The sequence below is a fragment of the Solea senegalensis genome, unplaced genomic scaffold (assembly GCF_019176455.1).
Source record: "Solea senegalensis isolate Sse05_10M unplaced genomic scaffold, IFAPA_SoseM_1 scf7180000013919, whole genome shotgun sequence".
Lineage (NCBI taxonomy): Eukaryota > Metazoa > Chordata > Actinopteri > Pleuronectiformes > Soleidae > Solea > Solea senegalensis.
This window is the reverse complement of record NW_025320916.1, coordinates 61,064-84,579: the sequence shown is the minus strand read 5'-3', so window position 1 is coordinate 84,579 and position 23,516 is coordinate 61,064. Positions and strand designations below refer to the sequence as shown.

Sequence of the window (23,516 nt, the reverse complement as noted above, 5' to 3'; positions counted from 1 at the left end):
ACTTTAAACAAGATTGTTATAGTATTTCAGGCTGTGGACGTTTTGGAAACTACAGCTCATCTCCTCACCAGGGATGGAGAATCGCAGCTGCTCCCAGTCACTCCTGACATCACCTGTCCACACTCCAGAGAAGCGTCCGATGCCAGAGTAAGAGGAGCGAGACAGGACAAAAGGCCTCTTCCCTCGTACCTTTGCAAGAGCTCTGAGAGCAGCAACCAACCCCACAATCAATATATAGTAGACAGAATAAATAACAAAAGACAAACAACAACTACATCCATATATTCCACAGTGCCACATTAAGGTCCAATGAAATAAATCTAGCAATTGCACAAAGGAAGTCTGTCCTTTTATTGTTGTTTCACAGCTACAACTACAACTACTGTCCTCCGTTTGATTACTTATGACTTCATCTGCTAACATACCACCTAAAGAACTCAATCTGTAAACATGGTTCCAACCTGTTTGTGGCATATGCTTCTGTCAGTCCGTACATATTGTGCAGGTTGTAGTGAGTGGATTGCCTCCGCTGAGCTGACATGCAGAGAGTTCCCGAGTTCAACTCCCCGCCGACTACTCCTGTTTGTATGAGATTCAGGAACACAGAGACAATGATTCAAAGCAACATTCAGAACAATGAAACAGGTATGTATCTGCAGAGCAGTTGTGTACTGTATGTACTTTGAAAGGTCCAGTATGTAAGAATGTGTTTAATCTAATGGGGACTACAAAGTACAGTGTTTGCCGTCAAAACATTGCAAAGCAAGTTGGAGACCCCTGTAAAGCAATGGCCCTCTGTACATGTAAAGGACTGATTCTAAATGTGTTATATAATTTATTGGTTAGTAACTTATAAAAACATACTTATGGAGAGTGTATTTGATTTCAGCTAATAAACTCTGCTAAATGTTACACACTGGACCACTGGACAGCATATGTAAACAAAACACTAACTAGGTGTGTAAGGCGGGTCTTCAAGATCAGTGTGAGGACAGCCCTCCATTGAGCCCTGGACAAAATTGGCTGGTTCATTCATATCCTGGATGGAGCATTGGAGATAAACAAAATATAAATTAGGTGCAAAGCAAACTAAACACACAACCACTAAGAATATTCCAGAACTGACAACCTGATTTCACACATTCTTGACATCTTATGTTTTAATCATATCATTGGTGTCTAAATAACATGTGCACTGTGTGTCTGTACACACTCACAATCCACAGTCCATCCACAGGCACTTTAGAATGAAAACCTCTGATGCAGTCTTCCCACCACTGTCTGGTCTCTGGGTTGGTGAAGTCAGGGAAGGCTGTAGGGCCAGGCCAAACCTGGAACACCATACAAGAATGTGTTTGCCAACCAACTGGACACAGGTCAACAGTAAAACACATGCTTTGCATTTCACACAAGCGGAACAACATATAAAAAAAGGGGTCTTACCTTCCCGATCAAAATGTGTCCTGTGACATTTTTAATGAAGACGTCTCGTTTCAGGCCATCATCAAAGGGAGGGTAAGTTTCAGTGGGGCTAGTGCTACTGATCCCTGGGTCCTGGGGCAGAAGCCAGCAGAGCACAGCAGTCAGAAGCTGAGAGGCTTTTGCTGCCATCTACTAGAAATACATTGTCACATAATTGCTTATTTTCAGTTAAACAGCTTAGACTTCCTTTTATTGTCATTGCACAGAAAACACAGCAGTGAAAACTGGCAACGAAATTACGTTGCTTGGCAAGCAGATAAAAAACCAACACAAGTGTTTTTGTATATAAATATATATAAAAGTAGTGCAGAAAAAAACAACAAAAACAGTAATGAAATCTATAAGCAGCAGAACAAATAACAGTTAAATATGGCACATATCGTGTCGGGGGGGTAGGGGTCAGTCAGTCAGTCATCATCTAACCGCTTTATCCTCCACCAGAGGGTCGAGGGGGGTGCTGTGCCAATCTCAGCTACATCGGGCGATAGGCGGGGTACACCCTGGACAGTTCGCCAGTCCATCGCAGGGCCACACACAGATAGAGACAAACAACCATTCACTCTCACACTCACTCCTACGGTCAATTTAGAGTGTCCAATTCACCTATTCCCCACATTGCATGTTTTTGAACTGTGGGAGGAAGCCGGAGTACCCGGAGAGAACCCACGCACACACGGGGAGAACATGCAAACTCCATGCAGAAAGGCCCTTGTTCCAACCGGGGCTCGAACCCGGGTCTTCTCGCTGCAAGGCGAGAGTGCTGGGGGTGGCAGAGCCCTGGTTAGGCAGCGCTTGTGTGCAATGTCCTGGATGGGTGGGAGTGGAGTCCCAATGATCTTCTCCGCTGATCTCACCACCCTCTGCAGAGACTTCCAGTCGGAGGCCATGCAGCTCCCAGACCAGACGGAGATGCCACTGGTCAGCAGGCTCTCGATGGTCCCTCTGTAGAAGGTGGAGAGGATGGGAGGGGGGAGAGACACCCTTCTCATCTGTCGCAGGAAGTGTAGGCACTGCTGGGCTTTCTTCACCAGGGAGGTGGTGTGAAGTGTCCAGCTGAGGTTGTCTGTGATGTGAACTCCCAGGAACTTGGTACTGCTGATGACCTCCACCGCTGTGCCATTATTGAGAAGTGGTGTATGGCTGGGACGGGATCTTGAAGTCGACAATGATCTCTTTTGTCTTGTCAACATTCAGGAGCAGGTTGTTCACCCTGCACCAGTCCACCAGATGTCGCACTTCCTCTCTGTAGGCCAGTTCGTTGTCGTCCTGAATGAGGCCCACAACTGTTGTGTCGTCCACATATTTTAGGATGTTTGTACCTGGGACGACAGTCGTGGGTCATCAGGGTGAAAAACAGGGGACTCAGGACGCTTCTTATGCAGAAACATTTACTCATGGTTGGATCTGGATCTTCAGGTTGAGGTCTAAGACATTCAAACACATTGCACCAGAATAAGGATGTACTTCATGCCTCTCCTATGGAATTCTTCCACCATCTCTGGGAGGTCACCAAATCGCCAGGGATCAAAAGTGAAAATCCTTCGCTTGTCTGCGTAATCCAAATCATTCCACTGCACATCCTGATAGTGACAAAAATAGATTGTAAATGATCTTGTAAATGTCATTTACCAATGGAAGGTTGGCATTGTGCATGCGTTGTGCAACCTTGCGGGTTGTATTAGTGGTGGTGTAACCCCAGCGGCAAAGATGAAATCCCAGGGACCAATAGGGGGGCATCATGGGACGGCCTTAGGATAAATAAGATATACTGAACACATTAATGAATCTAACTCACTCTTTATAGGTGTGCTTCTGGACTCCTATATCATTTTCTCTGTTAAAACAATATTTTTCTTATGGTATATACACAAGGAGCTGTAGTAGCCAGTGTCAACACTAAAAAGATGTACCTTACCAATGACCTGAAGGTACTGTCGTATAACACTTTGAGGGTCAGGACCTAAAAAAAAGTATAGGTCCAGAATTCTTCCAGTTGACACCCAGGTGAGAGCAGGAGTCGGCTGAAGCGTCACCTGTGGAGACACATTAAGGCATTCAGTAACAGTTTGTATATGATAGGAAAAAATATTCAGTGTAAAATCTTATTGAAGCAATAGTTCTGTACCAATTGCATTGCTGTTGAGAAGGAAAACTCCATGTGCTAATCCATCAGCCTCCTGTACAATGTAGAATGGGTGGGAGCCATATAGGTTAGCATGAGCCTGCAAAGAAACACACCGTCAACAACTTGAATACACAACAGGGGGAACAGTATAAAACAACAAAAATATTAAACTTAGTTTAAAAGTGTGTTACACACCATTTCATGTGTGGCATCAAGTGGTAGCTATTTAGATCATTGACATGTTAGACCAGGGATTTCCCTTTCAGATTATTAAAAATGTTGCTCTATTTGGGTTTCAGAGACTGGATGTATGTTAAACGTTCCTGAATTTGCCAATAGTTATAATATTCACAAATGTATGTTTATTTTCTCTTGACACTTTTGATACAGTATATATTGTGACTGCTTGAGTTCTCCCACAACTCGGGGCTTGTGTGTTCTCTACAACAGACTCACATGAGGTGCCATGTCTCTGTTCCAGAGAGTAAGAGAAGTCCAGTTAAGGTCTAGGAGGAGGCAGGTGTAATGTTCCCCAAGGCCAGACACAAGGGAAGAGGCTAGTGTGGTGGACAACTGCAAGTACTGGTCAGCAAAAAGCAGAGGTCCCACAGTGGTGTTTATACTAAAAAAGGAGGGAAAGACATACAGAGAATTAACAACGTGTAAAAAGAAATACCTATTTACTGTTACATATGTAGATTATGCTGCCTCAATATAAATATAAAACATACACATACAATAAAACACACAAATGTAGTTTTATAAAGCTACAAATGAGGCCGCAACATGTTACAAGATACGTCAAAGGTACTAAAATTACAATATGGAAACAGTCTTTGAGGAGCATTTGGAGCAACAAGCTGTGAGTACATGTGATGTGATGTAGATGAAAACTGAAATGTACTCACATCGTGCGTCCATTGGATTTACGTCGCACTATGAAACCAAATGGGTCAGACTGGTACTCGGTGGTGTAAAGGACATCGGAGTTATCTGCTCTGCTCTTGGGATCATCAGCTGGGAGCTTGACCTCATATCGCTGAGAGGACGGGTCCTTCAGCTTGAGGGTGAATGTATCAGTTCAGTTTTGTCACATGAAGTCAAAATAGATTGCAGGTGCTGAATATACAAAATACAGGAACGTGTACTTTCCTCATCACATCTATTTGAATGGTTGCAGCAGAGAAAAAAAACATCAACATAGTATTGACACTCACAATGAGGTGCAAGCAGCCTGTGGTCTCCTCAATGATTTCCAGTCTTAGTGTAGAGATGTCTCTAGGCAGGTATGAGGGCTTGGCACGAGTCAGAGTGGCAGCCAGGCCTCGCTTTGAAGGAGTCAAGGGACCCAGTTTGTAGCCAGGGTACAAACTGGGGTAGAAGCACCAAGGTGGTCCAACAGAGTTGGGCAGAGGGGCATAACAGCAACCCCTCTCCTCACACTGTCTCTTGCTGAGAACCCTGTCCCTGGCACAGTCAAACCGACTTTGTGGGGCAATGGTGCATTTGTCATCTCTATAATTAGTAGTCTCTTTGAAACTTTTAAGGGTGATTTTCACTTGAAACCACGGGTTTATTGTGTGTTTCAGTTGGATTAGTAATGGCAAGCCTCTCATATGCTATGCTCTCGTTTGGCTCGGCATGGACACACCTGACCAGTTTGGTTTCACGATCGGACAAGTGGTTCATGTAGAAACAATATGACAAAGCAAATGCAATGAGGACAAGAGCAGCTACTGCAAAATTAGACAACAGAGTCATTCTGCTATCACCACAGATACAATGGCAGGTCAGTGAGCACTGAAGTTTAGCTCTGCACACACACACTAGTCAATCGTAAACTAAGCTGTTGGTGGCACAAACGCTGTGATGATTATATGGGTTACATAATCATCCACACTTGCTGTTTTGCTCATTTTATTAATGACCAAGTACTATTCAGTGACTCACTTCAGGAGCTGGCTTTACCTAATCTAGCTGGTCGCTTGCGATTAGGTACAAAACAGCTCAGTGCAGAGCTAACTCTAACTCTAAAATTCTAAAAAGGTTATTCTAACCTGCCTCTGTTGCTCAAATTGCAAGCAAGTGCGGAAGCTGATATCATACCATGTGCTTCAAAGTTTTCATTTACAGGCTGTATTGCGATTAGGATGAAATTACGATTAAATGTTCAGCCATAGTGGATACTAAGCCGGTGCGTCGACAATGTCAGGTCCACTGTTCAAAGATGAACTATTCCTTTACAGTAATGTTGTAGGCAACAGGGCCCCTGAAGGTGAAACCCAGATAGAATGTGACATTTTTATTGTTGCGTGGCACTGAATGCATGTTAAGAGGCAATATGCTGAATTTCTTTTTCTGAGGGCCCTCGAGGTAAACCACTCCATCTTCAGTCCAACCAGAAACGCGTTTTAACTTTTCAGCAATCTCAGGCTTCTCCCATGCTTCACCACTAAACCACTTCAGGCGTTTTTCAGAGACCGAGAACACCTTTGTGACGCTGTAAAACTTTCTCTTGTGGACAAATTTATCCAATTCATTTCCATGTCCCAGAAGAAAATGGGTGTAAAGCCTTCTCTTTCTTTGAGGAATGTCCTTCTTCCTGGTCCAGTAGCCTTTTTCCATGTGCTCCACAGCTGACTGGACAATTTCATATTTGTTTTCTCTCTCATGGTTTGTGTCCTTATCCTCTGGCCAGAATAGTAAGGTAAGCAGGAACAGTGCACCTGGCAAACATTTCTTTTTATCACCTGGGAACTGAGGACAGAGGGCCTGTAGATCTTTAAAAGGAGCAACCTTTGAAGCCTGTGGTGACAAGCAGTATAGGGTAATGTGGGTCACAATGTAGTTCACAATATCCCTCTGTTCAAGTTTTGCCTTTCGTGGACTGCTGGGGTAAAGAGATACTATGGTCTCTAAAATACGCACGGCATCCCTCTGTTCAGTTAGTTTGGACAAGATGGAAGTTATGTTACCACCACCAAGTTGATAGATGATCATGTGTTTTTGTAAAGGAGTGAGATTGGTAGGGATTGATTGCCCTGGTTGATGAATTTCTGCAGAGGAAACTTCACTGAAGTACTTCCCATAGTCAGAAGATATTTTGGTCAACCACTTCAGTGGATGGCTTATCTTCTCTTCAGGACTTTCAGGAATCTCTTCTTCATCTTCACCTACATCTGTCTGGAAGAAACTGAGGTCCTCTGAAATCCATTCCAAGGAATCAGTCAATGTCTTGTGAAGCTTTTTCAAACGACCATGAAATGGTTCCCAGGCATCTAAGACATGTTCTGGTATGTAATCTGTTAACAGATACTCTCTACATGTTGAATGGCCTTTAGCTCCTTTTGCAAACTCTTGTAATGAAAAGATCAATTTGAGCAGGCTGATTCCAACTTCAACTTCAGAAAAATATCCTGAACTGTTTACATTTTTCATCTCTGCATCAGCTGCTCTCTCACATTCTTGAAAACACTGCAGGGCATTCAGTGCAGTCTCCACAGCATCAGTTGTGTTTTGGGCTGTGATTGGTGCACAGCCGTTTTCAATGGCTTTCCATTTGAATTGGAACCATTTTTTGTACACCTGCCCTTTTGTGGCAAGTATGTACGAGTTGTTGGGAAGCTGTTTAGCTGCAGTCTCTGCCCAGTATGTTGCCTCTTCAAACTTTTCATGAGTATGAAGAAGACGAGCAAGTTGTTGGGCAACGAATGGATCTTTATGAAAACGTTCAAAAGCTTCCTTGAGTAACTCTATTGCTTTGTCAGGGCCTCCCTCCTTTTCTTGCACATGTTCAATCAGAGGAGAGAATAAAGTATCACATTCATCTCCTCTGCTTATTCTGGATCTCCTGATGAAAAGTGCTCTCAAAAATGACAGATATTCTTCATTTCCAAATCTGTGCTCAAAAAGCAAATCGTCACAGAGCAATTTCTTTGCCAAACTGCTGTGTTGGCTTCCAAGGAGTTGTTGGAAAATTTCCTTTGCAATGAGTGGGTGAATTATTCTGATGGATTTAATCTTGGTCTTGTCATCGCTAAGATGCAAGAAGACAAGTTTGGCCTGTTCACCGAGTGATCTTGCAAACTCTTGCCGTCGAAACCTTTCCATGTGCACTTGTAAGGTTAGCAAAGCTTTGCAGTGGGACTGAGAGATGAAAGAGTTAGAAACATAAGTGTTCAGCAGTGCTACGTACTGAATGAGGAGAGTGGCAGTAGACTGAAGGTCAATGCCTTGAAGCAAATGTGTCACAACGTTTTGCACAGAATCATTATGAAACCCTTCATTTATCAAAACAAATGTCGAGATGAACTGATGCTCATACTGTTTTTCAAGCAACTGTCGTTTTCCAGCAAACTTCTTCTTCTCTTCAGGAGACAGTTTATGAGTGACAGATACATTCTGTAAAGCAGACTCTTTGCATCTACTCTCTGGATCATGGGATCGCCTACAGCTCAACAAAATGAAACATAGTGTTTCATGCTGGATTTGTCTGCTACTGATTGCAACCTGGAGCTCATTTTTGAGATCATCAAGGTAGTCTTTGTCAGAGTCTTCAATTAGGAGCAACACTGGAAGACAACTTTGTGGATCTTTTTCTTCATATTCTCTTAGACCAACTGCATGTTGTGTAACATCAGTAACTGAGTATGAAGGCTTCACAACTGCACATCTTAGTTCTTTCCTGTTCTGCCACAACACTTGCCTTGCCACGGTACTTCCACCACTTCCTGGGTGATGGTAGATGTTTATAGAAGTAACTGGGGTCTGATCTACGTTACATTTCAAAACATCCATGAGGAGCTTGGAGACATCCTGATAAGCGTCTCGTTCGATTAGCTCTCCAACATACTTGTGCTCAGCGAGCCAAAAGTTCATCCATGTCACCCTACCACCACGGTAAAACTGGTGTTCAATATTTGCCTTCTCCTCATTAATGAAGTCTTTGCTTGTGTCGTCACAATGGTTGACTGTCAGTATTTCCAGAGAAGCCATATGTTCCTCTTTGTTTGTTTCAAGAAGACATGTCCCTTTCACAAAGACTGGCAAGTGTTTTTTAGCACAGGCTTTTACTGGTTGTATCATTTGCATAGTTGCATTAATGTGACTCATTTTCATTCCAACTACACTGAAATTGTTCACAGTTTCTGTTTCACATAACTCCTCTGCAAAACCTTGCCACCTCTGGAAGTTTGTTTCTGATTCACAGATGCAGATGATATCTGTGTGGCCTTGCATGTCTGTGAAAAACCCATAAAAGGTGTGCAAGAGAGGTTTCTCTATCGGTGAAGTGAGAAGAAAAATGACCTGTAATGACCCTTTTGGCAAGATATGTTTACAAATCAAAGACACATACTCCATTAAAAGGGTCATTCTTGTCTTGATCCAAGTCATTTCATCACAAGGAGTTTCATTTGCTTTAAAGCCAGAACGGCCATTGCAGAAGAGCCAGCTAGTTTGTTCAAACAGGTGCAATTTTTCTGTGAATCATTTGATGCGTCGGTCTCTGGAGATCCTATAGCTCTGCAGAGAATGCATGTTTGCAGCATGATGCTCAAGGTATTTGCTGCAAAGGCCTGATATCTTTGAATCTGGGTCAAAATCAAACACAGATAAGATCTTCATATTAAGCAGCCACTCAATGTTAGAAAGGTCATCAGGTTTGAATTTGTTTGTAATGAATATGAACCATTTATCATTTTCAATGAACTTCTTCCCACTCGTTATTAGCATTGTGAGTTTCCTCCCAAGGTCTTGGCAGAATGGAGTACTGAGTACTTGAGTTTTCTCTGCCTCTTCTCTTTGAGCATCCCGTTCTTTGACTCTCTGAAAGAAATCACTGAAATCACTGTCACTCACTGGCTCTGTTTTGGAACCTACCCTTCGCAGAATTGCTTTTTTCTCATATTGTACTTTGTTTGCTGCCTCATTGAAGTTTGGCAAAAGAACTGCATAAACCTTGCCCTTAACAATGTTGACTGAAGGCACAATGTCAACCTCCACCACATAGTTTTTTGCTGTACTTTCTCGATCCATAACCTCAAAGAACCTTGGTGGGCGCACACAATGGCGCGCATGCTCTTTGTCAGTTGGGAAACACTTTTCAATGTAGTCCAAAGCATCCACATAAATGTCTTTGTCTTTTATTGGGATGCCAACTATCTCACCATGCACATATCCTGTATCCTCCTTGCTGTCCATCACACCGAAATGTATTGTGCCGTTTGATCGGATATTCATACAACCAGTTGCAAATTTTAGAACCTCTTTGGCAAACTTAGCTTGCAGTCTTGTGCGATCCAATTCAGCAGCTATAGCAAAAGATTTGAATTCATGGCAGGGAGAGATCAAATCAAAAGCTCCCGATTCAGGTTGCAGAACTCTGTGCTTTACGTATATGAAATCAATGCCTTCTTGATCAAATGGCCGTGGTTTGCAGTCTTCCTTTGAAGTCAATATGCACTGTTGTTGGGGGGTTTGACTTTCTTCTGAGGCACACTTATCTCTTGCATGTACCTGTCCAGAAGGAACTTCACTTGAAGCGAGACAATGAAGTGATTTTGAATTGTTTTTCTGCTGCAGCCTAGTTTTTTTAGAACGGGTAGGCTTTGCATTCTGCTGAATTTCATGCCAATCTTTGTCATCAAGGAGTCCTCATCAAGTGTAAGAAGGACTAGTCCATTTACTTCTTCTTCAAAGAGCTTCTTTATGTATTGTTCTTTTACACAAAGTGTTCGTAGCCAGGTGCTCACTTGAGATTCAGTCCAGTTCTCGGGTGACTGCATAAGATTGTCAGCTGGATGAGGGAAAAAAGATCTTGGTTTATTCATAAATGACAGAATCAGAGATTATGTTCTCCACATTTAAAAACATGTCTTTCATTTGCCAATATAATGACATTGAATAAAAGTGGATTATTTAAAGCGAGACAATAGTTCATTTTTAGAGGGGACCTCAGAGGGGACCATGTATTTGCTGGTGAGGCCCATAAACCTGTGCACATTAGACAGGCCTCTCTTCTGTCTTTTTTTTTAAAACTCATCTCTTTCCATTGGCCCTAACACTATTCAAGCTGTTGACATGTTTTTATTTGTTGTGGTCTGTTACAAATGACATCAAGTGAGTTAAAAGTTGCTGAAATGCTCCATGTATAAATGTTGTATGCTGTGCTGGTGCACATTTACAGTAAATGTTACCTTTTTAAAAGAGATCAGTTCACATTAAATTACAAAAAAAAACAAAAAAAAATCCACTCACCCATCGTGTCCTTTCTCCTTTCATCACATCAACAACATTAATTTACTTGTCAACGACCACCTGTAAAAGAAAATGTTTAGTTATATGATGATTGAAATTTCTGAAACCACAGATAGATTTTGTTCATTTTTTCTCCTTTTTGGTTCACACACATACATTCCTTAATAAAATCTGATAGAGGCAAATATAAATAATATATGTTAACATATTAAAGGGGACATATTATGCAAAATCAACTTTTTAACCATTTCAATATTGATATTTGGGACTCTGGGGGCCCTACCAGTCGCCAAAGTGTGGAAAAACAATACTCATTCATGTTTTGGTGGTTCCGCTTAGTGTAAGTATAGGCGATAAAACGCTCGATGTTGAATTCCCTGCGCTTGTGACGTCAGCATGCGCATTTCACCGCGAATGTTACCGCCCCACCAGTACGTTTACTTCGCAAGCTCCACCTTAGCTCCACCTTGTTCCTGCGAGAGTGCAGGCGAGGGAGGAAGAGCGGTATTATGTCAACGCGGAGGGACAAGTGTGCTGTTGGTGGCTGCACAGTGGAGCACTGTTTTACAGAGGATTTTATATATGAAGCTAATGTGCCGGACAAAGTCAGCAAACGTGTGTTCGCACCACTTCGCATCAGACTGCGGCCAGCGGTCGCCGTATTTACTCAGGGGACGTATTTCACCGATGTACAAACACACAAATTGTTAAGAAAAGATCACAAAGAGCTCATAACTGACCATTCTGACACGTCCTAATTAAACATATTTGTTCAGTACGTCCTCCATGACCGGAGCATAGACTCAGTCTGATACAATCACATAAAGCAGCTGTTTATGCAGCTCGCCACTGACGATCGCTGAATAAACTGTATGTTGCTGTATCAGACCGGAGACTGTGCTCCGGAGACCTCACCACCGCTGACCAGCTCCAGTGCTCCGGCGAGCTGGCGATCAGCGGTGCTGCACTCTCTGTGTCACCGCTGATCGCCAGCGGCGAGCGGCGATCTGCCTAAACTGCCGCTGGCTATCAGCGGTGACACAGAGAGTGCAGCACCGCTGATCGCCAGCTCGCCGGAGCACCGGAGCTGGTCAGCGGTGGTGAGGTCTCCGGAGCTGATACAGCAACATACAGTTTATTCAGCGCGCCGGTGGCGATCAGCAGTTCTGTTCATAAGTGTTTTTAACTGATTTACAGTTCGGCAGTGTTCGGCTCGATCCTTATGTAGGACGTCTCTTCCTGTGACGGCACTCTCGCTGTTTTCTGCGCACGCTGCCATGTTGATATTGTCAGAGAACTAGTGGAGGGAGGGGGAGACGAATAGAGCTGTAAAGCGCTGTAAAGAGGACAAATCAGAAACCCCCTGGAAGAAGTGGGTGTGTGTTTGCCTGTGTCTCATTTGCATATAAAGGGACCATGCACGAAAACCGAGCGTTCTGAAAGGGGCGGGTTTAGCAGGGTTATTGAACTACTATGATTCTGCATCCTTATGGTATTTTGACCAAAGCATGTCACTGACATGTTCATTAGGACACCAGGGAACTATTTTAATGGGGGAAATAGGGTATAATATGTCCCCTTTAAGGATCCCTACAAAACAAACTAAACACTGCTCTCTGCTGGTCAAAATCAGTAATGGTGACACAATTTCTAAAAACCTCAAACATACTGAATCTTCAACATTTCTGTACAGCATTATCTATTATTCAGTAATGTACAGTCAAATCTAGAGCTGAAACAATGACTCTATCGATTATTAAATCAATCGCTAAACTAATTGGTTTGAAGCTTTTTTCATTATTAAAACAAGATTTCTGATTGTTTCAGCTTCTTAAAGGCATACTTCCCCATTGGAAAGATGAGTTTATATTAAAACTGGGTTATCTATGTAGCAGAAATGTGAAATAATATTTGAAGCAAGTGCCTTCTTGGCCGAGAAATTTAATTTTGGCTCATGTAGATGAACAACAACAACTCCCATCACGCACTGCCTCTTTTCGGCATGATAAACACATGAGTGACACAGCTAGCACATGGGAACAGGGGGCGGCTTGTTTACATTTTCAAATCAGAGAATTGAGTGACACCGCTTTTAGCCAATCATTTTTAACCAATCTTTTTTTTTTAAAACTAAAGTCTTAGACCATTTGACGACATGCAGCGTTGCGTTCAGGTGCAACTCCAAAAAGCAGGACAAATAAGTGTCCGGCTTAAGGCTGTGCCAGACGCCAGACAAGGCATTTAAATTCCGGACTGTCCGGCCTAAATCCGGACGTATGGCCACTTTACTCGTAGGTACTGTTGTAATTCATCAATCACGAAGGCGAGATAGAGTTGTGTGAAGGGTTTGCACATTTATTTCCACTTACCGTACATCCAAGTTACATTTCCATCTATATGTATCCAAGCTACTCGAGGATCAGCGTCACATAGAAATATTCCCTTGTTGCACCAACACTTAAAATACAGCTTCTAAACGGACACATCCATCCAACTGCTAGATCATTTTCAGTACACATCTTCCAATTCCTTTATCTATCATAGCCGTCAAAGACATCGAAGCGTCCATGGTAGCTTTTATCTAAAGAACAAAACTGTTAATAAATTCCATTTTAACTAGTGTCAAATCTTGCAACAAAGCTTCAACGCTTCAGTGGTGGTGACATCTGGTGGACAACTGAAGCCATAACAACCTCTCAAGAGCACGACTGAAGCAGTGACACAGTTTCAATCCCATGTCAGCAATAGTTTAGAAAAGACTGTGTGGTCATTCAAGTGTTTTGTTCATTCATACTTGCCCATACTGTAAAACATCCCAGATTAAGCCAAAGAATAAATCTATATGTTGGTTAAGGGTTTAATTACAGCGTTAAGCTTTATTTAGAAACTGTGCTAAATGTCCATAACAGGGTAAGAGATCCTTCCTACTGGCTTCCTACTTTGCAAATGATCATGGTATTTGAACTCAGAAAGATAATTTGTGTTAAGTGTTTTACTCCAGGGTCCAGATAGTTCAGTCATTGGAGGACTTGTATGGTTGAGGAGGAATGTTTATACACAGAAGTAGACAGGTTATTTGTATTCCTAGGTTTTCATTTATTTAGAACTATGGCAGGCTACAAGTAATTGTACATTTGAGACCCATTTAAAAATGAAAAATCTAATTCAATAATGGAAACATAGAATGTAGGCCATGAATTGCAGTAGCCTCCACCAGACTCACAAAAACCTTCATCCACCAAGCTGTCAGGAAGCTACATACACTGTTTATACTGTTTAGATTTTTCTGGCAGTTATTTATTTACATACTATATATTACACTGTTTATATTTTTTTTCTGAATGCTAGTTATTTATTTACTTTTACAGTACAAACATATCTTTATAATCTTTTGAATGCTACTACCATTACATCTACCTTACATCTGCCTTTTTGGCACTATTTGTATTGTTGATTTATATCCTATATCGGTGTATATTTTATATTTTATATGTTTTAGTATTTTAGTTTTAGTATTAGGAAATGTCTGTCCATCTGTTGTGCATGTGCACTTAACTGTTTGACAATTGACAATAAAGCTGACTTTGACGTCATCAGCCTCAGTCAAAGTGCTGTTCCAATTCTCAAGTAAGCGAACAGCGAGGACGGTTCTCAAACCCGGAAGTGTTCTCGCTCCGCCCATTTTTACCAAGTATGCATCGGAGGTGACTTAAGTGTACTTGGGATGGCCATGCATCCCAGAATACATTCCGGCGGAGCATAGCAGCAAATAATAGAAATATAAATCTGAAATAAATATTTTTTTTGTGTCCCGGAACAAAGTTTCAACATCATTTGAGGTGAGAAATTAGTCCAACCTTAACCAGTTAACGCCTAGTCCTAGTCCTACCCGAAACCTAACCTTTGCAGGGTGGCCAGTAGGGCTGGGCGGATGGATCTAAAATATCGATAGTATCGATACTAACGCTGGTATCGGGTATTGATTGATACTTGTGTGATGAGATCGATTCTTAAGTACAACTCCAGGCATTTACAGAGTGACCGACTGGCCGTACAACACCGCTCTTCTCTCACTTCACTCATGGTCAATTAGCCCCTCCCGTTTACTCCGCTGCCAACCCCCTCCCCCGCAACACTCACTCATTCACTGCGAGGGGAGCAGCGCACTGTTGTGGCTGCGCGATGGCAGAGCTGAAGAGGAGCGCTGTTTGGAGGTTTTTTACAGCTGTAACTCAAACCACTGCAACCTGCGATGTTTGCAATGTTGTTAATTGCAAATGCAGATTACCACCCCAAAAGGGAAATTTAAGTTTTAAGTTTTCTATAAACATTTCTGAGTCACTTAATAAAAGTATTTTTATTTAGTAATTGCAACATACCTGAGAAAGCATTTTCTCCAAGGCAGGTCAGTAAGTAAGTGAGAGAAGAAGCTCAATAAAACAGAAACATGTAAACAATATTTCTGTGTTACTTAATAGTAGTATTTTTATTTGCCTGAAAACTTTGTTCTGTGTTTTATTATCATCATAAACATGATTAATTAAAGGAAAACTTAAGAAATAATTAAATAATCATGAAAATTCAAGTTTTTAGTCAAATTTGCCTATTGATGATGCATTCACATAATAAATTATGATACATTGCTCTCCCCTACACACAAGTGGTAGTAGTAAAAAGTATCGGTATTGGTATCGGTAATACTGGCCCTGTATTTATTTGGTATAGGATCGATACCAAATTTTGCAGTATTGCACAGCCCTAGCGGCCAGGTCAGCTTGCCTATGACTCGACTCGCTTGACTTTGACTTTGACTCGCCAATCGAAATATCTCGGTATGACGAAAAAAAACAACCGAAAACACAATTTGACCCAGAGGACTGATTTATTATCCAGTCACATGGCAAAAGAACATCTAGTCAAACCTCTGGAGTCGGTTAATTAAGCAAAAACATCGCTTTGAAACTACAGTAGCATATAAGTCACACTGCAACAGCCAATCGCAAAATGACCAGTTCTTACCTCGGATAAATGCTGGTAAAAGACAGCGTTGGTCCATTTTGCTGCTGTGGGTTGTTTTAAAGAAGTGTATTTACTTGCGAGCAATCAGTATTTTAGTTTAGCTGCCTCTGTCGGGGCCGAAACCCTCGCCAATTGCAACTTAAGTTTGTTTTCGCTAGCTGCTAAAGAAGATAACCATGACAGATGCCCCTCGCGCCAAAGAGGCGCGTAGTCATACACCTGTTCCAGTAGCAGGAATGAATGAATAATAACAAGCACAGTGTAGAGAAACGGGACCAGACAGCGGAGCTCTCACCTTCAGTCCCCGCTGCAGGAGTCTACGGTGTCGGACATCCATGTCACCGGGCGGGCGGCGACGGAGCAGCACGTACCGGCGTCGTTTCTCCAAAGATTTAGCTCCGGTGTGGGATAGCGTGGTCCTGTTTGCCCCCGTCACACCATCTGCCCTTTAGAGCATCACATACTTTTCCGGCCATTCCTTTCAAAGTAAAATGCAATTTTAAAGAATGCATCGCAAATCTTTTTATTTTGAAAGCTACACTTATCCCACTTCTTGTAATAAGCCTCGTGTATGTCCAGCAACTTGATTGTGCAGATCGAGACTTTTATCTGTTCAAGTTTATTCTTGAGAAGCACTGTGCAGTTTATTTCTGTGAAAGGTGGTATACTAACCTTAATTCTGATAATTACACTTGATGTCAATTATGTGCTATGGACCTTTTGTGTCTTTAATAAAGCCTTTGAAAAAATGCACATAAAAAATATAGCCTATATATGATATACTTCAGAATTGAAGAATCAATTACTATACAGATGCAACATCGTACAGGTTTAAGTCACTGAACAATAAACATATAAAACAATCTGATAGATACACAAATAGCGCAATTGTGCAAATCAGTAAATACGAACAAATTAGAGCACTTTTTTTCTCAACAGTTTTTATTGACAATGGAACTAAAACACAGAAACACTATTTCAGAAAATGTGAAGGACTATAAATATATAGTTATAAGATTGCATACATTCACAAGTCATTGAACTGTCTTGATCCAGTGGTTGGTGTGACACTGTCACAACACCTGCTGTAGAGGGATATAAGACAGAGCAAATGCGGCCTGTAAAAGAAAAGCAGCTGTGCGTAGAGCCATCTAACGACAATGTTGGCTGCATCAGAGAGCCCACTGGACTGTGAAAACCTTTGCCATGGGCATGGTCACTGTCAAGACCTGTGGAAATAGACAAAAATACCTCATAAACCAGGAAGAGACAGAGGACATTATTAGTGTAGAGAAATGACAGAGGACAAATCACACACATCCCGAAAAAGAAAGACGTCCTATTTCTGTAAAGGACAATTATCAAAGGAAGTCTTCACTGAGAATTCACCTTGGTGTCGCTGTGGTACATGAAATCACTGACTTTCTCCCCATTGGCCAAAACATAGTGGGGAGGTGAGGGCACTCCAAACACCTGCAGTCCTCCCAGCACCAGTTCATCCAGGGCCCCATTCAGCATCAAAGGATCACTCACAACCTGAGACTGATTTGGAACCAAAGTCCATAAGTTAGTAAACTGACTTTTGACTCAAGTAGAGCAGGGCTTACATGCATAATACGCTTATAGATTTTTTAAGAGCAAATTCCCATTACTCATCTCTTCCCTACCTGTCCAGCAGTGAAGATGACATAACAATACTCTTGCGTTTTGTAGGTATCAAGACTGTCCCCATCGTCCCAGAACAAGTCTCCCCAGGCCCAGCCACCTGCTGACAGTGCCACTGTCAGGAAGAAGGGGTTTCTGCGTGAGGCTGTGGTTGTCAGAGCAGGATCCTTTACGGATCAAAAACACAGATCAGACACAAAACATAATACTATATTGACCATAGTAAGTAGTTTTATTAATGCTAATTTAATATGGCCACACAGTGCAACTCCACACTAAAATTGTAGATGATAATTCAAACCATGAAGCTTAAAAATCTGTTCCAAGTCAAAAAATATCTAGTCTAGAAGAGCATTACACAGTTTGAAGAGATTACCAAGTTGTCCAGTAGCGGGTTTGCTGTGGGAGCAAAACACCAACGCTTCTGAAAAGCAGCGTGTGGAAGCATTTCTGGTTCTACACCATAAATGACAAATTAATGAACAAATCTTCTCTCTTATGCAAGACTATCGTGGTCGGGCCTTGTGAGATTTGTTTCGAACTAATATCATGTGTTACCACAGGAGACAAAATCATGCTGGCCTTTACCTGTTAACAAAATCTGGTCATACTTTGGCTTACGGCACATACTGTATACAGTATTCAAAAAAAAAATTGTATTGAGCCACTCACATTATGCAAGTTGTACCAAATGCCAAAGGGTAGGTAGGCTGAGCCTTGCTCCAAAACTGGGCTAATGAGGAGTGAACTCCCCCACAAGAACTGCCGGTCTATGGTCTGACATTTGGGGTCAGTGGGAAACCTAAAAGGGAGGGAGGGATACACAAATATGCCCTTTATTATTATGAAGAGAGGCCTGGCCACAGTGTCAGCGGAGGTGTGTGCATGATGAAAGAGTGTGTAGAGGAAAGGGAGAAGGGAGTAACGAAGGTTCAGTGCACTCCGCATGGCAGCCTGAGCCTCCTGCCCAAATACATATGGCTCCTGAGGCTAACGGGCACAGACAGACAAAAACACACAGACAATGGGAGGAGATACTATAACCACTACTCATGATACATGACACAGAGGGACTCGCTTTAAACATGCAGGGCAGACCTCACCTCCATCATAACCCCACCCCACCCCTGTGACAGCACATACAGTATGAGAAGTGGAACTAACTCAGTGAATCAATACAAAGACACATAGAGTCAACAGAAACAGTGTTTGGATCTCACAGCATTGAAGTTGTCATTGTGGTTCCTCATAAACGGGTAAAAGGCCCCAAGCTGCATCCATCGTACACACAGTTCCTCAGTGGTGTTGCCTTCAAATCCACAGATGTCTGCCCCAACCAGAGGAACCTTGAACAGGCTAAACTGCAGCACAGCTGGGGGGTAGCAAAAGCAAAAGCTCAGTGGAAATACTGAATATCAAATAATCCGTTTCATTTAAAAAAAAAATATGATAATAATAATTTAAATAATTATTTTCATTGATGGACTGGATGTTTCATTTAACCATATGCAGGTCCATAAAAAGACTACCACAAAACTAAACCCACTTTGAAGCTAGATTGTTATTGTGGACGTTTTGGAAACTACAGCTCATCTCCTCACCAGGGATGGAGAATCGCAGCTGCTCCCAGTCACTCCTGACCACACTCCAGAGAAGCGTCCGATGCCAGAGTAAGAGGAGCGAGACAGGACAAAAGGCCTCTTCCCTCGTACCTTTGCAAGAGCTCTGAGAGCAGCAACCAACCCCACAATCAATATATAGTAGACAGAATAAATAACAAAAGACAAACAACAACTACATCCATATATTCCACAGTGCCACATTAAGGTCCAATGAAATAAATCTAGCAATTGCACAAAGGAAGTCTGTCCTTTTATTGTTGTTTCACAGCTACAACTACAACTACTGTCCTCCATTTGATTACTTATGACTTCATCTGGTAACATACCACCTAAAGAACTCAATCTGTAAACATGGTTCCAACCTGTTTGTGGCATATGCTTCTGTCAGTCCGTACTTATTATGCAGGTTGTAGTGAGTGGATTGCCTCTGCTGAGCTGACATGCAGAGAGTTCCCGAGTTCAACTCTCCTCCGACTACTCCTGTTTGTAAACAAAACATTGTTTTTTTATGGTTTCACATGCTGATCATTTGTGACACTAAAACACTAACTAGGTGTGTAAGGCGGGTCTTCAAGATCAGTGTGAGGACAGCCCTCCATTGAGCCCTGGACAAAATTGGCTGGTTCATTCATATCCTGGATGGAGCATTGGAGATAAACAAAATATAAATTAGGTGCAAAGCAAACTAAACACACAACCACTAAGAATATTCCAGAACTGACAACCTGATTTCACACATTCTTGACATCTTGTGTTTTAATCATATCATTGGTGTCTAAATAACATGTGCACTGTGTGTATGTACACACTCACAATCCACAGTCCATCCACAGGCACTTTAGAATGAAAACCTCTGATGCAGTCTTCCCACCACTGTCTGGTCTCTGGGTTGGTGAAGTCAGGGAAGGCCAAACCTGGAACACCATACATGAATGTGTTTGCCAACCAACCGGACACAAGTCAACAGTAAAACACATGCTATGCATATCACACAAGCGGAACAACATATAAAAAAAGGGGTCTTACCTTCCCGATCAAAATGTGTCCTGTGACATTTTTAATGAAGACGTCTCGTTTCAGGCCATCATCAAAGGGAGGGTAAGTTCCAGTGGGGCTAGTGCTACTGATCCCTGGGTCCTGGGGCAGAAACCAGCAGAGCACAGCAGTCAGAAGCTGAGAGGCTTTTGCTGCCATCTACTGGAGATACATTGTTACATAATTGCTTATTTTCAGTTAAACAGCTGATGATATGTGTCTGTTTTTATTCATCAAACTTTTTATTATTGTTATTATTATAATAATAATTATTATTATTATAATGCAGAAACATTTACTCATGGCTGGATCTGAATCTTCAGGTTGAGCTCTAAGACCTTCAAACACATTGCACCAGAATAAGGATGTACTTCATGCCTCGCCTATGGAATTCTTCCACCATCTCTGGGAGGTCACCAAATCAACAGGGATCAAAAGTGAAAATCCTTCGCTTGTCTGCGTAATCCAAATCATTCCACTGCACATCCTGAAAGTGACAAAAAAGAGATGATCTATTTTCTAAAATCATTTCTTTATCAGGAAATGATCTTGTAAATGTCATTTACCAATGGAAGGTTGGCAATTGTGCATGCGTTGCATTAATGAATCTAACTCACTCTTTCATGTGTGGCATCAAGTGGCATCTACTTAGATCATTGACATGTTAGACCAGGGATTAAGATTTCTATTTTATTTTTTTGGAATGTAAAACAACTGCATGTTTCCCTTTCAGATTATTAAAAATGTGGCTCTATTTGGGTTTCAGAGACTGGATGAATGTAGCAGAAATGTGAAATAATATTTGAAGTGCCTTCTTGGCCGAGAAATTTAATTTTGGCTCGTGTAGATGAACGACAACAACTCCCAGCATGCACTGCGCTCGCTGCCCCGTGAGTCTCGCTGCCTCAAGCGTTGAAGCAGACAGTGCTAGTTGTTTAAATGAGGTCCGTCTTTTCGGCATGTTAAACACATGAGTGACACAGCTAGCACATGGGAACAGGGGGCGGCTTGTTTACATTTTCAAATCAGAGAATTGATTGACACCGCTTTTAGCCAATCATTTTTAACCAATCTTTTTTTTTTTTTTAAACTAAAGTCTTACACCATTTGACGACATGCAGCGTTGCATTCAGGTGCAACTCCAAAAAGGAGGACAAATAAGGCATTTAAATTCCGGACTGTCCGGCCTAAATCCGGACGTATGGCCACTTTACTCGTAGGTACTGTTGTAATTCATCAATCACGAAGGCGAGATAGAGTTGTGTGAAGGGTTTGCACATTTATTTCCACTTACCGTACATCCAAGTTACATTTCCATCTATATGTATCCAAGCTACTCGAGGATCAGCGTCACATAGAAATATTCCCTTGTTGCACCAACACTTAAAATACAGCTTCTAAACGGACACATCCATCCAACTGCTAGATCATTTTCAGTACACATCTTCCAATTCCTTTAACTATCATAGCCGTCAAAGACATCAAAGCGTCCATGGTAGCTTTTATCTAAAGAACAAAACTGTTGATAAATTACATTGTAACAAGTGTCAAATCCTGCAACAAAGCTTCAACACTTCAGTGGTGGTGACATCTGGTGGACAACTGAAGCCATAACAACCTCTCAAGAGCACGACTGAAGCAGTGACAGTTTCAATCCCATGTCAGCAATAAAAGTTTAGAAAAGACTGTGTGGTCATTCAAGTGTTTTGTTCACCTTTTTCTTCATATTCTCTCAGAACAACTGCATGTTGTGTAACATCAGTAACTGAGTATGAAGGCTTCACAACTGCACATCTTAGTTCTTTCCTGTTCTGCCACAACACCTGCCTTGCCACGGTACTTCCACCACTTCCTGGGTGATGGTAGATGTTTATAGAAGTAACTGGGGTCTGATCTACGTTACATTTCAAAACATCCATGAGGAGCTTGGAGACATCCTGATAAGCATCTCGTTATATTACCTCTCCAACATACTTGTGCTCAGCGAGCCAAAAGTTCATCCATGTCACTCTACCACCACGGTAAAACTGCTGTTCAATATTTGCCTCATTAATGAAGTCTTTGCTTATGTCATCACAATGGTTGACTGTCAGTATTTCCAGAGAAGCCATATGTTCCTCTTGGTTTGTTTCAAGAAGACATGTCCCTTTCACAAAGACTGGCAAGTGTTTTTTGGCACAGGCTTTTACTGGTTGAATCATTTGCATAGTTGCATTAATGTGACTCATTTTCATCCCAACTACACTGAAATTGTTCACAGTTTCTGTTTCACATAACTCTCTGGAAGTTTGTCTCTGATTCACAGATGCAGATGATGTCTGTGTGGCCTTGCATGTCTGTGAAAAACCCATAAAAGTTGTGCAAGAAAGGTTTCTCTACTGGTGAAGTGAGAAGAAAAATGACCTGTGCAAGATATGTTTACAAATCAAAGACACATACACCTTTAAAAGGATAATTCTTGTCTTGATCCAATATGAACCATTTATCATTTTCAATGAACTTCTTCCCACTAGTTATTAGCATTGTGAGTTTCCTCCCAAGGTCTTGGCAGAATGGAGTACTGAGTACTTGAGTTTTCTCTGCCTCTTCTCTTTGAGCATCCCGTTCTTTGACTCTCTGAAAGAAATCACTGTCACTCACTGGCTCTGTTTTGGAACCTACCCTTCGCAGAATTGCTTTTTTCTCATATTGTACTTTTTTTGCTGCCTCATTGAAGTTTGGCTGAAGAACTGCATAAACCCTGCCCTTAACAATGTTGACTGAAGGCACAATGTCAACCTCCACCACATAGTTTTTTGCTGTACTTTCTCGATCCATAACCTCAATGAACCTTGGTGGGCGCACACAATGGCGCACATGCTACCTGTCCAGAAGGAACTTCACTTGAAGCAAGACAATGAAGTGATTTTGAATTGTTCTTGGAATTGAGGAACTCGTTTATTTTTTTGATAATCATATGAGTAGGCCCAAATTTCATGCCAATCTTTGTGATCAAGAAGTCCTCATCAAGTGTAAGAAGGACTGGTCCATTTACTTCTTCTTCAAAGAGCTTCTTTATGTATTGTTCTTTCACACGAAGTGTTCGTAGCCAGGTGCTCACTTGAGATTCAGTCCAGTTCTCGGGTGACTGCATAAGATTGTCAGCTGGATGAGGGAAAAAAAGATGTTGGTTTATTCATAAATGACAGAATCAAAGATGATGTTCTCCACATTTAAAAACATGTCTTTCATTTGCCAATATCAAGACATTGAATAAAAGTGGATTATTTAAAGCAAGACAATAGTTAATTTTTAGAGGGGACCTCAGAGGG

General features: G+C 41.7%; 1 protein-coding gene, 3 long non-coding RNA genes and 1 pseudogene across 4 annotated transcripts; all 5 read right to left on the bottom strand.

The window, feature by feature from the left end:
• Nucleotides 1-3: 3 nt before the first annotated feature.
• LOC122760680 (lysosomal alpha-glucosidase-like) lies at nt 4-5,296 on the bottom strand. The gene is made up of 13 exons (XM_044015818.1): nt 5,259-5,296; nt 4,825-5,074; nt 4,516-4,667; nt 4,064-4,229; nt 3,608-3,704; nt 3,398-3,517; nt 3,112-3,230; nt 2,931-3,062; nt 1,444-1,554; nt 1,218-1,331; nt 955-1,039; nt 462-579; nt 4-202 (listed from the first exon to the last, which is right to left on the bottom strand). Exons 1-13 carry the CDS (start codon nt 5,294-5,296, stop codon nt 4-6), a joined length of 1,701 nt encoding a protein of 566 aa, XP_043871753.1.
• Nucleotides 5,297-5,710: 414 nt separating this feature from the next.
• Nucleotides 5,711-23,161, bottom strand: LOC122760679 (annotated as a pseudogene).
• On the bottom strand, nt 10,342-16,240 carry LOC122760675. Its single transcript, XR_006358467.1, has 3 exons — nt 16,179-16,240; nt 10,865-10,924; nt 10,342-10,403 (listed from the first exon to the last, which is right to left on the bottom strand). It is a non-coding gene; the product is annotated as an uncharacterized LOC122760675 (long non-coding RNA).
• On the bottom strand, nt 19,641-20,073 carry LOC122760670. The gene is made up of 3 exons (XR_006358462.1): nt 19,984-20,073; nt 19,721-19,805; nt 19,641-19,650 (listed from the first exon to the last, which is right to left on the bottom strand). It is a non-coding gene; the product is annotated as an uncharacterized LOC122760670 (long non-coding RNA).
• On the bottom strand, nt 20,201-20,787 carry LOC122760672. The gene is made up of 3 exons (XR_006358464.1): nt 20,772-20,787; nt 20,561-20,692; nt 20,201-20,307 (listed from the first exon to the last, which is right to left on the bottom strand). It is a non-coding gene; the product is annotated as an uncharacterized LOC122760672 (long non-coding RNA).
• Nucleotides 23,162-23,516: the final 355 nt, after the last annotated feature.

Bases quoted from the DNA above. Each gene is read 5' to 3' on its own strand.
- LOC122760680 (XM_044015818.1), bottom strand. From the start codon at position 5,296: ATGAACCACTTGTCCGATCGTGAAACCAAACTGGTCAG. The intron at 4,230-4,515 runs GTGAGTACATTT...CTCCTTTTTTAG, and splicing joins AAATCCAATGGACGCACGAT to TATAAACACCACTGTGGGAC. The intron at 3,518-3,607 runs GTACAGAACTAT...ATGTGTCTCCAC, and splicing joins TCTCAACAGCAATGCAATTG to AGGTGACGCTTCAGCCGACT.